Source organism: Sinocyclocheilus rhinocerous, unplaced genomic scaffold, assembly GCF_001515625.1.
Source record: "Sinocyclocheilus rhinocerous isolate Xijiao unplaced genomic scaffold, SAMN03320098_v1.1 scaffold362, whole genome shotgun sequence".
NCBI classification, from domain to species: domain Eukaryota; kingdom Metazoa; phylum Chordata; class Actinopteri; order Cypriniformes; family Cyprinidae; genus Sinocyclocheilus; species Sinocyclocheilus rhinocerous.
Window position 1 is genome coordinate 471,423 of NW_015639507.1, and position 17,599 is coordinate 489,021.

General features: G+C 35.8%; 2 protein-coding genes across 5 annotated transcripts in view; one reads left to right on the forward strand and one right to left on the reverse strand.

Moving 5' to 3' along the window:
* Positions 1-3,827: 3,827 nt before the first annotated feature.
* LOC107751178 (PHD finger protein 13-like) lies at positions 3,828-13,877 on the reverse strand. 4 transcript variants are annotated; one of them, XM_016566815.1, is made up of 5 exons: positions 13,694-13,877; positions 12,919-12,959; positions 10,350-10,451; positions 6,082-6,766; positions 3,828-5,008 (listed from the first exon to the last, which is right to left on the reverse strand). In XM_016566815.1, the coding sequence occupies exons 2-5, from the start codon at positions 12,955-12,957 to the stop codon at positions 4,782-4,784; spliced, it is 1,053 nt and encodes a 350-aa protein (XP_016422301.1). In that variant the 5' UTR covers positions 12,958-12,959; positions 13,694-13,877; the 3' UTR covers positions 3,828-4,781. The 4 variants fall into 4 exon arrangements, with proteins under 4 accessions (XP_016422301.1, XP_016422302.1, XP_016422303.1 ...); XM_016566816.1 differs by lacking the exons at positions 12,919-12,959; positions 13,694-13,877 and adding an exon at positions 10,003-10,078 and having other exon boundaries at positions 10,350-10,448; XM_016566817.1 differs by lacking the exons at positions 12,919-12,959; positions 13,694-13,877 and adding an exon at positions 10,003-10,267 and having other exon boundaries at positions 10,350-10,417.
* A 2,845-nt stretch (positions 13,878-16,722) lies between these two features.
* Positions 16,723-17,599, forward strand: part of LOC107751236 (F-box only protein 2-like) — a 3,853-nt gene continuing 2,976 nt past the window's right edge. Inside the window, exons 1-2 of the mRNA XM_016566905.1 lie at positions 16,723-16,809; positions 17,328-17,406. Coding sequence (XP_016422391.1) covers positions 17,370-17,406 — 37 coding nt within the window. The 5' untranslated portion in view covers positions 16,723-16,809; positions 17,328-17,369. The remainder of the gene's footprint in view (positions 16,810-17,327; positions 17,407-17,599) is intronic.

The following is a 17,599-nucleotide window of genomic DNA, read 5'->3' on the forward strand; positions in this document are numbered from 1 at the left end:
GAGACATTTAAACAGCAAATTCATTTTGTTGTTGGAGTATCAACAATAATCTTCGCATTTAGTATAGTCAAAAACAGTCTGAACCTCCCAGAATCCTTGGTCAGTGTTAAATACATGAACTATTGACAGGCCAGGGCATCATTTTGGTGTGTTTAAAAAAACGGCCTTTAAACATTCTCTGGTTTGTAATCAGTACTGTCATTTTACCCTGCATGTTTTAGCATACTTCATGTTCATGTAAATGGCTTGTTCAAGCCACATTTTGCAACTCTGAAAGAAACTGGTGTTGCATTCCTATCTGATGCAAAACATTATAAAATGTATTAATGTAGTCAACCTGAAGAATAATTTAAATAAAAAGTGAAGACACCTACACTTCATCTGATCTCTTCAGCGGTCTTTAGTTATATATAAACACATGCAATCTGGATTATGCAATCAGATTCCAAAAATTAAGTACTTGTAATTAGAGTATATTACATTTTAAAATGCTCATAAACAGATTACAGTTAACGTTTTTTTATCGATTACATGCTTACTTATTATTCATACAATGGCAGTAACATTACTTATAATTTAATGATTCTTCCTAATTCTTTTTAGTTGCGTTTTAAATTTTTAATGTTTTCATGTTTATTAATGTTTTTTTCATATAATTTAGGGATTTGCAAACGTTTTGCCAGCCAAACCCCTTAAAATAAAATGTACTCGAAATGTCTCCGAGGAAGTTAATATTTCAAATAATTTACCAACATATTTGCATGTTTACAGTTCTCTGATGTTGGTTAATGGCCACATTGACAGGCAGGTAAACGAATAAAATATATTTTTTAGTGTTCAAATTATTTTTATTTTTAAATTTTTATGATTTCATTATTTGCTTATTAACTCACAAACCCACTGCCGTTCTTACATTAACCCCAATTTGGGAAACCCTGGTGTTATGTAATGTTTAATGGATTTTATGTTAAAGGGGTCATATGATGCTTTTTTAAAGATCATTATTTTGTGTATTTGGTGTGTGTTTACCTTGTTTAACACGTTCGTTTTGTCATCATTTGCTATGTCCAGCAAAGTAAAATCAAAGAATATAAGGGGGTCGTGCTTTAAAGCGAAACCCCACCCTGCAATTAATAATTCACTGACAACGCGACTTAAGTCTCTATTCTCTCTGCAATCTCTAATGTCATCAACCTGTTTTCTTTATATTAACGCTGTTTTGGACTGATTGTTTGAATGCATTCGCTTACTGGCTCGTTGGACTGAAAACTATCTTTAGCGGTTTAAAAGGCTCTGATCGCAAACAGAAAAGCGAAATCGGGTAAAAGGGTTAGAATAGAAATTTCCGCTTACCAGGTAACATGTGCTTGCGCCATTGTAGACGCTCAGTGATTAACTCCGGACTTCCAAGATCATCGAACTGCGTGACGTAAATTACGTTGATGACGCAGTTTCACGTGCTTCAGTAATTTATTTGCGTTAATTGCGTTAAATTATTTTAACACGTTAAGCGCATGCGTTAACGATGACAGCCCTAATGTGTGTGTATATATATATATATGAATGAAACAAGAAGTTTATGACTCTTGAATTGTCATTAAAATCATCATCTCTTTATTTACAACGGTTTACATGAAGTTTCACAGAAACATCTCTCTTTCTTTTCATTGGACTCACTGTAACAGCGCGAGCTCAAACTTTAGCAGTTCTTCTTGCACACAAACAGCCCTGAAATATCAGCTATAGTACATAAACACATTATGATTGTACAAAAAATGTACAGAACCACCATCCATGATCCCTTGATAAATGTTTAAAAAAGAAGAAGAAAGCATCAACATAAGCTATTCAATTTACAAGTAACACTTTTTTCCACAAAACAATGAAAAGCTAGCGTGTTCAATCTAGCCCTACAAATGACACCTTTCCAAAATGTCCTTTGAGAGGAAGACAAAATGTTTTCAAAGAAATAATTCACTGACAACGCGACTTAAGTCTCTATTCTCTCTGCAATCTCTAATGTCATCAACCTGTTTTCTTTATATTAACGCTGTTTTGGACTGATTGTTTGAATGCATTCGCTTACTGGCTCGTTGGACTGAAAACTATCTTTAGCGGTTTAAAAGGCTCTGATCGCAAACAGAAAAGCGAAATCGGGTAAAAGGGTTAGAATAGAAATTTCCGCTTACCAGGTAACATGTGCTTGCGCCATTGTAGACGCTCAGTGATTAACTCCGGACTTCCAAGATCATCGAACTGCGTGACGTAAATTACGTTGATGACGCAGTTTCACGTGCTTCAGTAATTTATTTGCGTTAATTGCGTTAAATTATTTTAACACGTTAAGCGCATGCGTTAACGATGACAGCCCTAATGTGTGTGTATATATATATATATGAATGAAACAAGAAGTTTATGACTCTTGAATTGTCATTAAAATCATCATCTCTTTATTTACAACGGTTTACATGAAGTTTCACAGAAACATCTCTCTTTCTTTTCATTGGACTCACTGTAACAGCGCGAGCTCAAACTTTAGCAGTTCTTCTTGCACACAAACAGCCCTGAAATATCAGCTATAGTACATAAACACATTATGATTGTACAAAAAATGTACAGAACCACCATCCATGATCCCTTGATAAATGTTTAAAAAAGAAGAAGAAAGCATCAACATAAGCTATTCAATTTACAAGTAACACTTTTTTCCACAAAACAATGAAAAGCTAGCGTGTTCAATCTAGGCCTACAAATGACACCTTTCCAAAATGTCCTTTGAGAGGAAGACAAAATGTTTTCAAAGTAAGAGTTTAAAGGATATCCAGTTTTAATGTGCATAAAAAAAATAAAAATCATTGTGGAAACTGTCCACTGACTCATCAGAAGAAAAAAAGACCAGGCCAGTATCAAAAAGTATCAGTTTTTTTTATGAACTATCAGCATTATTGGTCATATATATATATATATATATATATAAAACATAGACTAAAGGGATTTACTTCGGAAATATGGACCAAATTTGTATGGCTTAACCAAAAAAAAAGGGATTTATGGTCAAGCATGCAGAATAGTGAAAGTGGAAAGCTAACATAACAAAATATTCATATTAAATGTGCCAATTAATTTATCTTCTCTGCAGTGTTTATCTCATCTAAAAGAACAGTACATTCTGAAGATGAAAACCAACTCACATGAGATTAAAAAAAACAAACAAAATGTCTTCAAGAAACAAACCTATGCTTTTTGTGATGGGAGTGGACCAGCTAATAGAACACAATCACACATTTTTATCAGAGCATGCCTATGAACATGAAAACAGACTCATCGATTATTAACCAGGTTAAACCGGTCACAGTGGTTAACAAGAATTACACGCTTATGAATGATTCCTCCGAATACAAGCTCCGCCAGCAAGTTCTGAAACCCCAAGATTTGTAGTTCAGTGTGTTGCATGTAAATATGACTACTACTAAGTAAGCCATGGCATTTCAGCATATGCAGGCAAAAATGTTCTTCCCTTTGGCAATACAGAGTATCTCACAAAACCTGACAAGAACATGACAAAGTGATATTTTTCCACAAAATGTGCATTATTACTATTTTCCCAAGAAAATTAAAAGCTAAATTCTTTCTTTCAGAAATGACAATATAAATAGAATCACCACAGAGAATAATGGGGAATATATATATATAACTTATGGGGTAAAATGTGACCTGGATATGTTTTTGTGAGATTCTGAGATTCACCCAGTAAGGATATCCATCCCTTCCCTAACCTGTAATGACTCACATAATTTACATAATTAACATTATTTCTTTCAGAAATGACAATATAAATAGAATCACCACAGAGAATAATGGGGAATATATATATATAACTTATGGGGTAAAATGTGACCTGGATATGTTTTTGTGAGATTCTGAGATTCACCCAGTAAGGATATCCATCCCTTCCCTAACCTGTAATGACTCACATAATTTACATAATTAACATATTAAACATCTTCTTGGAGAAAAAAAAATGACAAAAAATATCATCCTGTTTAGTAAAACATTACAACATGCAAACAAAAAGTTTCTTGTTCAATGAAGGGCAGAAAATGCAGAAATTATCAGAATTTATAAATCAAAAAATAGAAATGACACACAGTCTCTTACCACCAATTTGTTGCCAAAAATTAAAAATAATAATCAAGAAATACCACAATGTAGCAAGAACTGTTTCTGATGTTTCACTCCAAATCATCAGTGACTGCTGATGAAAACACGTTCAACATTATCCAACAAACAGAACGCTTTCCCTCATACACATTTGGGGGTCTCAGAAAAGATCCACACAAAATGATGAGTCTAAACACCTTGAACACTAATATCTTATTTCATATAATATACATACTTTGACTAATAGACATGCTTTTGAAAGCTATGGGTACAAAGGGGAATCTCTAGCTACCCCTTTGTTCTTAAAAAAGTGCAATCCGACACCCCAGTCCCTTCTTTCCAGCACAACTCCGAATGTGTCTAACCTTCAGCTGTGTACCATCATAACTGCAACTGTCCGTCTGTCCGGCAGAAATCTGCTCCAGTTAATGCATCATCCTAGTATTGATTGATTGACGCAAACATTTAGGAAGGTGAGAAATATTAAAAACACAAACAAAAAAAAGTGATGTAAGCAGGTCACTGATTCCTTCCTCTTCCGAACTCATTGAGTCTTGTCTTCAAGACGACAATTTTATGAGTTTCTGTACATGTGGATGGGCAGAAGGAGAAGAGCGGCATCAGTCGAGAAGGTGTTTTCGAGAGCCCACTCTTGAGCGATTGGAGCGGCGAATGTCCAACTTTGAGTCTTTGCAGCTCTGGCAGATGTACGTCTCAGGGACGTTGGACTTGCGGATTTTGGCACATGAGAGGTGGATCCAGGTGTTGCACTGGTTGCATTCGATCATTGCCCGCCCGGCGAACGGCTTCATGCAGAAACATGTCACTAGGTCCCAGGAGTCATCATCTGCAAAGAGAAAGACGGTAAATGTAAAGATATATGAATACAATTGTAATCTACTTTTGACAATGGCAGACTCCAAAAGGAAAGACTTCAAGCGAAGAACAAACTGAGGTGACGTAATTTCGAACAAAATGGAGTTTGTCTGGAGTCAGAATCTATGGAAGCTCGTTTCCGCCACAGGATAAATATATATAAAAAATTGCAATTCAGAGTTTATATCTCACAATTCTGATATTTGTTCTTGCAGTTCTGAGAAAAAAGTCAGAATTACAAGATAGTCACAATTACCTTTTTTTATTCCATGGCGACACCAAAAAACAGAATTGCAAGATGTAAACTCACAATTTACTCGAATAACTTGCTATTACAAGATATAAACTCGCAATTCTGAGAAAAAAAGCAAAAAAATGTGAGATATAAATTCACAATCGCAAGAAAAAAAAAGTCAATTGTGAGATAAAAAGTTGCAATTACCTTTATCAATTTTTTTATTCCACGGCAGAATTGCAAGATGTAAATTCGCAATTACAAGTTTATTACTTTTATTTATTCCATGTCAGAAACACAAAACAGAATTGCAAGATGTAAACTCACAATTGCAAGTTTATAATTCAAGAAATAAAACAGAACTGTGAGATGGCAACACGCAATTGCATTGTTTATAACTCGCAATTCTGAGAAAAAAGTTATAAACTCGAGATTATAAACTCATAATTGCGTGAAAAAGGACATAACTATGAGATCGCAATTACTTTTTTTATTTTTTTTAATTCATGGCAGAAACAAGCTTCCATCCAAATCAGCTTGCCAAATGGAACTTTCCAGAAAAGTTCGCTCTGGCTGGTAAACACCTTCAAACTACCACTCCAGGTTGAAAACGAAACTTCGTGTTGAAGTTATCAGGGCCTTTTATTTTTTTAAATTCATGGCAGAAACAAGCTTCCATCCAAATCAGCTTGCCAAATGGAACTTTCCAGAAAAGTTCGCTCTGGCTGGTAAACACCTTCAAACTACCACTCCAGGTTGAAAACGAAACTTCGTGTTGAAGTTATCAGGGCCTGAAACGTCCTGCTTACCTGAATCCACCATGATGTCCTCATCATCCTCCGATCCATCCTCATCTCTAAACACCACCTGTTTCCCCTGATGGACCACAGTCCTTTTACCAGAAAAACCTTCTACCTTCGAGACTACTGCCTCTTCTTGAGTTTGTAAGGGTTTCTCGACATCCTCCGACTTTGGACTTGAACTTTTAGAACCGTTCCAGCAAGGACGGCCCACATCAGGCTCCTCTTTGCACATTGCGGTGGCCAGTGAACCCGAGGCAGGTTTTGAACACGTGCCAGTGTGCTTTGGCAGGTCTCCACCCATGCCAGCGGTGGGTACGGGGATGCTGAGGTAATCTTCCGGTTCTTCTTTAATGGTACATCCATAATTGGAGATCTCACCTTCGGCACTGGGAGGAGTAAATGGGGCGAAAGATCTCAATTCCTCATTCTTTCTCAGCTTCTTCTTCTTCTTTTTCACCTTGTCGGCCTTCGTTCGACCCTCCAGCAGAAGACCTGCTGATTTCGAACGCTTCTGAGGCTCTGAATCCTCGCTCGTGGGTCTTTTGAATCCAGCGAAGCTCTTGCGGTTTTTGGGAGGGGGCTCGTCCGGAGACAAGAGGCCGCAGCCCAGCCTCTGGTTCTCCCATCCGTCGCTGTCTGCAGTGCTGCCGGTGCTGTTTAGAGGACTAGAGCTGCTCCTCAAGTGCGCCTCCTGTGGAGAGCGATTGGAAACACTCATTTAACCACTATTTTACTGAATTTCTTGAATTAAGACATCGGTCTGAAGTCTGAAGATGAACAAACAGTGACCGAATAACTTCACTGCATGTTTCAAGAAGATTTATGATGAAATTAATAAACAGAAAATCATCCACACCCACGAATCCTGCTGGTTATGGTGCAATATTTATAATGACAAGAAATGCAGACCACACTGGCGCAAGATGAAAATGCCTACTTGCATTAAATAAAGATCTCTAAGATGGAACATTTCACATTTGGCAGTATGAGAAAGGCTAAATAGAAAATATAGTTCCTTGCGCACCTGAATCATTCATAGGTGCATGGAATAAAAGTTCAGTATAAACTTGAAAATATGTCTAAATCCCGCACACTACTCACACTTGCATCATTATGAAATTTTATTACAAACATTTCAGTCAAGTCTGAGGTAGGTGAACTGACTGTAATATTGCTAATAATGATGCAAGTTCAGCAGTGCTGGATTTAGATATTTTTTGAGTATGATAAAGGCTAAAATGTAAGAACATGCAATCATGAAAATTTCCAGCCAATTTTTTTGATTAGATCAATGACCAGTTCAGTGACAAGAAGCACTAAGCACCAAACAATTACCCGAATCACCAAGTAAAACACAGGATTACCAATACTTAAAAAACATGAACACCAGCACAAAGTGACTATTACAAACCAGGGTAAGAGAAGCAAAGTGCCAAGCAAAGCTCTTGTAGAGTCACTCCTAAAATTAAGAGCTACCACCTAAGAGAAACAAATTACTGGTCCTCAGAAATGCAAGCGTCTGCACAATGAACCCGCACTCTGTAAAAATAAGGCACACAAATGTCAGGTTTATGAACTTCCGCTGTATGTTCAGAGAACTCAAAACCTCCCCCTCATTTTGCTGCCAAACCGTAATCAGCTTTCTTAGTCACGACTAATGAGCTCAGATGCACATGGATCCCACATCAATGGTCGATTATTTTGGTGCATTTCTCACGGGTCCATCTCTGTCTACCCTTACTTTTGTTTATACCCTCATTTACTGTTTGTTTCTTAGTTATTAAAGCCATCATTATTCATGCGCTATGAAGGCCTATGTCTCCTCTGTGCTCAGTAGCCTGTGGAAACAAAGCAAGTAGTAAGCAAATAAATAATAATGTGAGACTGAATTAGAGGAATTAGATAATCAAATGATCTTTCTGAAAACATCTAAATACGCTGAAAGGAGATGAAAACACATTATGAAAGCACTAGCTGTTCCAAAACATAGTGAGCTGCCTACCTAGACATCATTTTAGACAACAGGCATCTGTTGATGTGAAGGCTTTTTCAAGAACAAGATATCTTCAGAAAGAAGGCAGTCCCAGAAATGCATTGCAACAAGCTCAATAAAGTGGGAGATTTCTATTAAATATCGCCAACTTCCAACCGTAAATTTTTGTGATGCCCAATGCTCAGATGACAACGTGGAAACCAAATTTACAACTGTACCATTCTGTCTGTGTTTGATTGTCAAAAAAAAACAAAAAACTGAGTTTTATTCCAGTACAGATCACTAAATTGAATCAACACTGAACTGACTTGAGCTGAATAGCAATTGTCTGAAATTGAACTCGATTCATAACTGATGAACTTTAGTTATTGAACTGAATCAACACTGAACTGACATGAGCTGAATAGTGACACTACTGTCTATTTAGAGCTGCTTTATAGCAGAATTTGACTCATATATATAGATTCTGTTATTTTCCAGTGAAGCTGCTGTGAAACAATCTGCATTGTATAAAACACTATATAATTAAAGGTGACTTGACCAGGCTTTTAAATACTTATCCCTCCCAAAAAACTGGTTTAATTATCATAATACATAGGAAGTTTGACTCTCCAATGCTTTTTATTTGCTTAAAAGTAAATGTTTATCATTAACCTGAACATCTTGGGTGCGACCATGTTAGTGTATCGTCATTTATCTGCACTGACTATTTGGCACCCAAAACTGACTATTTTACCCAATTGTTTTTATATACACCCAAATTTTATTATCATCTAACCAACATGTCAGTGTCAGTTGAGAGCTGAGTGTAGCATGTGCTTTATGTTAGCAGTTAGGATGTTCCCGTAAGCCCAAAGTGTACTTCGTTACAGCTGAACGCATAGCCTTTCAAAATATACTCCATTTGAGGTGTACTCAAACACAGGTGGTCGACACATGCGCTCTAGAGAGCTTGATCTTTGTCCAGCGTCTGCTCCATTTTTCTCCAGAAGTGATGACTGATAAAAATTAGGGCTGCACGATAAATCGCATGCGATATTTAATGCGCATCTTGTCAGAAAGCTTTGTACTCTTTTAAACTAAAGTTGCAGCTATCTCACAACCCTCTCCCCCAAGCTCTTGTCAATGCGGGTGTCTGTTGTTGTTGCAGTCTCCGCTATTTTGTTGTTGTTCTGTCTCTTTAGTTTCGTTTTCTATTGTGAAACAATGGCCCGGGACAGTGTTGCCACCTTGTGGAACAACTAATTAGTGCAAGACCAAGTCAATGCACATGTGCAAACTGTGCACATACCATTCTGGTGACGAAATTTGCATTATGCGCACTGTACGCGGACCCTTGCGTAAAAACCGAAGTATACTTTGGCCCTTAGAAGGCAGCTCACTGGGTTTTGGAACACTTGGGGCCATTATCGGTCCCCATGCATCTCCCTGCAACAGAGTTTCCTTGATTTAGCCTCCATCCATTTGAAGGATCCATTAAAGGGAAGACCTGAAACTGAAGTGTTTGTGGATGTACACACACTGCTGTTGTGAAGAATGGCACTTAGAGACAGGGTCTGAGATGAGAATGGAGGAGACTGGAGTGGCCCTCTTACCCTGGGAGGGAGGGCTGAGTACAGTACGCACATACCATTCTGGTGACGAAATTTGCATTATGCGCACTGTACGCGGACCCTTGCGTAAAAACCGAAGTATACTTTGGCCCTTAGAAGGCAGCTCACTGGGTTTTGGAACACTTGGGGCCATTATCGGTCCCCATGCATCTCCCTGCAACAGAGTTTCCTTGATTTAGCCTCCATCCATTTGAAGGATCCATTAAAGGGAAGACCTGAAACTGAAGTGTTTGTGGATGTACACACACTGCTGTTGTGAAGAATGGCACTTAGAGACAGGGTCTGAGATGAGAATGGAGGAGACTGGAGTGGCCCTCTTACCCTGGGAGGGAGGGCTGAGGTTTTTTTGGAGGGGGGATGTCTCTCAGCGGCCATGACATAAGAGCCACCACCATTTCTGTGGATTAAACAAGAGCGTCAGCAGCAAAGCAGCTCATAAGAGGCATGCCACCAAAAAAAAACCCAAAGAAAACAAAATTCCCATGAACACCCAGTGCTACAACACTGCCAAGGATAGGAACCTCTGGAGGTTGAAGTGTCAGAGCGATCTTGAGGAAAGCAAGGCCGCTTCACCCTGCAGCACTTTCTATCAAATGTACAAGCACAGTGAGTAGCATTTTTACCACAATCTCCTCTCAGTTACATCACTAAGACAAGATAATACTCACCTCCTGTGGATAAGGAATATAACCGGCATATGCAAGCACAAAAGTGCAGAACTTGTTGAAATCTTCCACTGTCCGTTTCCGCGTAAATGTTGAACTGTAGCCCTGCAATAAAAACAAAATCAATAATGGCATAAAAAAACTGTTAAAGTTACTATTTTCATCTTTTTAAAGGTTAGTGTCTTTTTAAAGGACCATTTCATTTTTTGAAAAGGAATAACACCACTTTTAACATTAGATTATGACCAAACTGCAGTGCCAGATGTTGTTATGCCAAACAAAAACGAAGCAATGTATCCCTCAATAAATATAAATGACCATCATGCATTTCAGTCAATTTAAACCAAGGGTAAAGTATGAAAGTGTGAAACATGGAACAAAACAACTCAGGATTACATTAGTTAATGCGTATAATTTCGAGACCACTTATCAAATGGATTAAAAAAAATAATAATAAAACTAATGACTGCTTTTAAACAGGTAGTCCCACCCTAAACACATGCCATTGGTTGAGTCACTGTTGCTTGTTTGTTTTGAAAGTGTTTACAGGAGAATCAACACAGAACAGTTTACTTATTGACTTCACAAGGTTGTTAATCAATGGTATATGTTTAAGTCATCAGGCTGCAAAACTTAATTTTTAAATAATCATGTTTAATAGCAGAATACCTGGTGAAAAACTACATTACCCTTGATTCTGCCCCTCAAAAAAATCTGCCAATCAGAGAATCGAAACAAACAAATAATGCAAAAAATATATATTCTACATACAAAATCATCAATAGTTTTATATTTCTTCAAATTATTTTATTAAATTCTATTTGATAATTTGATTGTTTGAATTGCTTATATATATATATATATATATATATATATATACACACACTGCTGTTCAAAAGTATAAGATTTTTTATGTGTTTTAAAGAAGTTTCTTCTGTTCAACAAAGCTGCATTTATTTGAACAAAAATACAGAAAAAAGCAGTAATATTGTAAAATATTATTACCATTTAAAATAATGATTTTCTATTTTAATATACTTTAAAATATAATTTATTTCTGTTATGGAAAGCTGAATGTTCAGCATCATTACTCCAGTCTTCAGTGTCACATCATCCTTCAGAAATCATTCTAATATGCTGATTTCTTATCAATGTTGGAAACAGTTGTGATGCTTAATTTTTATTTTTTTGGAACCTGTGACACTTTTTTCAGGATTATTTGATGAATAAAGTTAAAAAGAACAGCATTTATTTAAAATAGAAATCTTTTCTAACAATATAAAGTCAATATAAAGTATAAACAATATTTATAAACAATATAAAGTCTTTATTATCACTTTTTATCAATTTAACACATCCTTGCTGAATAAAAGTATTCTTTTCATTTCTTTCAAAAAAAAAAAAAGAAAAAAAAATTACTGCCCCCAAACTTTTGAACTGTAGTGTATATTGTTACAAAAGATTTCTATTTTGAAAAAAAGTATCACAGGTTCCCAAAAAAATATGAAGCAGCAAAAATGTTTCCAACATGGATTACAAAGACTATAGAATACCCAAGACGTGTAACTCGTATAGTTTTGAATGGGAAAAATGCAACGCTTAATATGGCCACTCAATCGCAGGAAGCCCCGCCTTCTGAATGAAAGAGCCAATCGCTAATCGGTAAAGTCTGAAGTCCCGGTTGCTATAGAAACAGTCAGCGCTCTGAGATATGCACTCAGGACTGCGCACCGGCTGATCTAGCCTGAAAAATACGCTTTTTATAACGTTATTTGAGCAAAATAAACAACATTTATGACACAGTTGTTGTCAGATTTCATTGGTGATTTCAAATATAAAATTTAATCGTAAGCTTAGTGAACGGTTTTGGAGAATTTGATGTTTCTCCATTCAAAGTGATAGGAGCTGCACTTGCATGCCCGAGAGGCGTTTCAAAGATGGCCGCCAAGTGACATGACTTGCCTTAAAGGGATTTTGTAATAAATCAGCATATTAGAATGATTTCTGAAGGATCATGTGACACTGAAGACTGGAGTAATGATGCTGATAATTCAGCTTTGATCACAGGAATAAATTACATTTTAAACTATATTAAAATAGAAAACCATTATTTTAAATTGCAATAATATTTCACAACATTACTGTTTTTTCTTCTTCTGTATTTCTGATCAAATAAATGCAGCCTCGATGAGCAGAGGAGACATTACAAATCTTACTGATCCCAAACTTTTGAACGGAAGTGTGTGTGTGTGTATATATATATATATATATATATATATATATATATATATATAATGTAAAGTAGTGAGTGTACAGCTTGTATAACAGTGCAAATTTGCTGTCCCCTCAAAATAACTCAACACACAGCCATTAATGTCTAAACCGCTGGCCACAAAAGTGAGTACACCCCTAAGTGAAAATGATTATTAATAATAATATGATAATTATATGTGCATGGAGGATTCATCGAAAAATATATTAATGCAAAAATACTGAAAAGACAGCATAATCTGAAATAACATTAAAACCCGTCTTATCTGGGTATGAAATTACAAAATCGAAATCTTTTTACCTGTGTGTCAAACGGACAAGTCGTCGAGCTGTTGTCCATTTCTATAATGTAAAAAAATCAGTTTTAGTTTGCGATCACATTTTATACCACATGCGACTCACATAATGACACATATAACATCAAAATAGCGTTACAATAGTACAAAACCTAACGTTACAATTAAATCAAGTTTCCTGTTTTGACGCATGTCCATTATACTAGTTATGACATCTGACTGGATCCAACAATTTAAAAAACCTTAGAATAGCTGTTCAGTTCAATCAATCATTAAACAGAAGAATCTTGTCAGACAAATTAAAGTTTTAAAAAGGGATTTATGAGATTATATAATGCACAGAGTCACGTCACGTATCTCCAAACCTAAACAAACTGCATAAACACATATAACTTTTCTGATAACTTTATATATTCATCTCCACAGCTGTGATTTGACTCAAATAAAAGGTTTATTATGTTTCCGGATCATTTTATTAAATAAACTACGCTTTTTAATCTTTGTTAATGGGCAGTCCTCGAGCTCTATTAGCCTCCTAGCACTACATATTTCAGAGTTTATTATGTTTAATAACACTATATGGTTCATTACACGACAATTATGACAAATATCCACGACTACACAACTAAATCCTCAACTAGCTCGAACTGTAATGTCTTTAAACAAAACTTAATCCACTTTTTTCCTCCCCTGCAGGAACTTGTTAATTGGCTACGTTAGCCGTCATGCTAACATTGTTGTGACTGATGTTTGTGTTTATGGTGTTTTATTCACGTTTACCTGCTGCTGAAACACAGATAGTGAACCACGCTACGGTAAAGAGGCAGATAATTATCCGGAATCGAAAAACAGGCGATGACAGTGGCGGTAGTGATGGAAAACAGTGATGATATATGCGCGAATGTGATGAAGATGTGATGGGTAAAACCCAGTCAGACAGATCTGCTCATCTGCCAAAATAAAAGTCCCCTATTGCATTCATATGTATCACCCATCTATTGGTCAGTTTACAGGACATAAATATAATATACACGTAAAGTGTGTATTATACACTTCGAATTGCATTAGATTTTTTTTTTAAACTGTAAAACATCTGTGACTTTATTTATTTATTTCACATGGGTGCATATATTTTCATGGCTAAATGTCTTATAAGTCTTTGTCAGATTATGGTTAGATATTTTTAAAGAGAAAAAATACTGCTATAAATATTGTTCAGCAGAATAACAGTTCAAGTATTTTATTTGGCATAACACCACAAACATTTAGGCTTTTAGACTAGAAATTTACTTCAATTTATTTATTGATCTCATAAATTATATTCATATAAATATATCAGATTTAATCAGATATCAGATATGGTTGTTTGGTGGTAAAAAAAAAAAAAGTCACAACTTCAAAGTTTACAGCATCTGAGATGAACTCATGACAAAATGTTAATATATTATGATGTGTCCAATTATGTGTCACTGAAGTAAAATTATAAACCCTTGAAACGTCAACCAAAATCAGGAGTTTCAACTTTTCCATTGTTTTTCCTCTGACGATAGAACGAACAATTCTGAAAAAGATCATGTCCTGATCTTTAATGGGGAGCGTTGCTCAACTCGTCTGTTCAAAATCCCCCACAGGTGGTTAATGTTGGGTGAAACACTTGCCCACAGAAGGTCTTTCACCTTGGGAGAATGTAGTCATTGTCATGTTGAAAAAATGCCCAATAATGCAGGAAATAAGGAGAGGGTTGCATCTTCTGTTTCAAGTTTTTGTATTACATGACACATTGATAAAGTGTGAATTAAACACATTTTAAATCAATAATTTATAACAAGTGCAAAGTGTCACTCATCCATTGTGCCATATGTTGTTGTAGCAACTATAGGTCAGGACAGGCTAGGTCATCATGAGTCAAATGTTGCGGTTAAAAATAGATGTGTGGTTTTCACGCTTTTAGAACAAATACAGCAAAATTAGCACTTTCAAATATCATATCTTAAATAACAAAAACAGTTTCTGGAAAAGAACATCTACTATCGTTAATGACTAATTATTATAGAAACATTATTACTCAGGCAGTATTTGAAAGATGTCCAATATCTATCAAAACACCAGTAAAGAAGATACATCTTCCTACCACATATGAAATGTGAGTACAACATACATATTCTTGGAGAATACTACAAATATTACATCTTGAATATAAATCAAACAAAACAAAACATAAGCATAAATGAGTAGTAAATATTTGAATATATGATGAGGATTAATATAAGAAGCATAAACACAAAATAAAAAATCAATAAAGAATAAATCATAAATGAATAGATGGATATGAAAATCAAGAAAAATATAACAACTTTGATTATTTGGATACATCACCCTCTTTAACTTTCAGTTGTTGTTGTTATGCTGCTTTGTGTTCATCTGCATCTCCCATATTTCCTAAATATTTATTACAATAAATATTAATAAATTGAACATTCACTTCAATGGCATGAGATCACTGGATGTTTTCAACGGATTTCCTATTGATTCAGTGATCAAACTATTTAAAATATACTTAATTAAGCTACAAACTCGATCATAAATAACGCACAATTTTTCCATCTAACATGTATTTTGAGGTCCAGCTCGTCATATTAAAGGCAGGGTATGTGATTTTTCAAAAACACTTTAGAAAACTGATTCGGGGCTACCAGAAATCACTTACTCTGCCTTTAATGGAGTGTTACTTTTAAAAGTAATGAATTACAATATTGCGTTGCTTCCTAAAACAAGTAACTTTGTATTACTTAGTTACTTTTATGGAAAGTAATGCAATATGTTACTTTTTCTCGTCTGGCTTGGCCTCATTTTTTCACAAAAAGTTATGTTTATCTAAAGTCATTTTTGCTTTTTCGTATGGATAGATCATTGAAGGGCAGCAGCAAAGATACTGGTTAATAAAATGGAATTAAATACATAAAGGATATTTGTGTTATTTAACATGTTTGCATCATGCGTTACCCACAACATGGTAGTAACCATGTTTTGTTTTGTTTTTGTATAACCACAGTTGTACTACAAATACCATGGTAAGACTGTGGTAAGTGTAGCAAACCATCGTTGTTTAGAAAACTAGTCCAGTCTGAATAGGGCTTACACTGAGCTGTGCTGTCCTTCTTCTATTAGCTGCTGGTTTGGGAATCTCAGTGTGAAACACAAAATGCATTAAATAGAATCATTACAGTTAGAGTTAAAGAAACAAAGAAGTTTGTAATTTTTGTTGAACAGAAATGTTTTGAGTCGGGCTCGATCTGTGCTCTTGGACAGAGACCATTACTTCTATCCAGAGTTTTATATGCTCCCTTCAGGTTCTCGTTATAGACTACCAAAGATGAAAAGTAACCAATATAAAAATGTGTTTGTCCCCTGTGCAGTTCTGTTGTTAAACGGTCCTAACGGAAATGTAATTCTCTGACATAGGGAAATCTATTTTATTCATATTTTTATGTATTCATGTTTTATAAGAATGTATTGTATGTGTCTGTTGTGTTGCTCGTTAAAAGGGTAAAACTGTAGACGCAATGTAAACAAGAAATTCGCATGTCATGTATGGAGCTCCGTGGTTTTGGCATCCTGAAAAATTAACATAGAATTATTTTGTTGGCTGTTGTAGAATAAACTGTCTGTTGTCTGTATGTCCTCTATAAAGTGAGTGACATTAGTGCTAATGCACACACACACACGTGCTGTGCTCTGCAGAACCGTCAGCGGTAAATACAGCTGATGCAGGAAGACTCGTGTGCCTCATTCTGCCAACCAGAGAAAGCCTGCAGAGAGATAAGGTTACAGGAAGTTTCCTCTCACCAAACACACACTCGACTGAGAGGACAGACACAAGAGATACAACACTCACTGTAAGTACTGGACAATTTATATGCTTCATTGCCTTTTTATGTGTGTGCTGTGATGCATTTACTTTATGTATGTGCAAAGATCCCATCCTTACGCTGAACAGATCTACAGCAGGAAACATGAGTCAGCTCACTGCAAAGGACTAAGCTAGAGCTACAGGGAACAGTCAACCCAGAAAGAAATAAACCACATGACAACATATACTGTATGACTCATAATTGAAGTTAATACTTCTGGTGAAAGATGTCAGCTGTAGCATAGCATTGATAGTGGGCTTTAATTTATGCATTCCTTCACATTGGTTTCCTGGTGATGAACATCCTGAAAGGGTAAACACTCCAGCTCTACTGCAGGGTCCAGGAAATGAAATCAATCTCAGGCGCATGGATGCTGAAAAAGACTGCTGGTTAACAGCTGGTTAAAGATGCAAAGGTCATGACAGCAAACGGTTTGCAAAGTTGTTAGTAGAAAGTGTCACTGTTTACACAGTTTTATCTGCCCTATATTTCTCTCTGAACAGTCACAGGGAAAGAAGAAATCTCTCACAACAAGATTCAACAACATGCCCGGAAACCTCTTAAAAAATCCTAATGGAGATGGTAAGTCGACATTTACACTACTGTTCAAAAGGTCAATAAGGCATTAAAAAACGACATAATAATATAGAATATATTAGATTTCTGAAGGAACATGTGACAATGGAGTAATGATGCTGAAAATTCAGCTTTGTCATTGCAAGAATAAATAACGTTTTAAAGGGGTCATATGATGCTTTTTTAAAGATCATTATTT

What these genes read in the sequence shown, in the direction of transcription:
- LOC107751178 (XM_016566815.1), bottom strand. Translation starts at nt 12,957, where the DNA reads ATGGACAACAGCTCGACGACTTGTCCGTTTGACACACAG. An exon ending in CTTGTCCGTTTGACACACAG is followed by an intron (nt 10,452 to 12,918) that starts GTAAAAAGATTT and finishes TTTTTATTGCAG; the next exon opens with GGCTACAGTTCAACATTTAC. An exon ending in GGACATCATGGTGGATTCAG is followed by an intron (nt 5,009 to 6,081) that starts GTAAGCAGGACG and finishes TTCTCTTTGCAG; the next exon opens with ATGATGACTCCTGGGACCTA.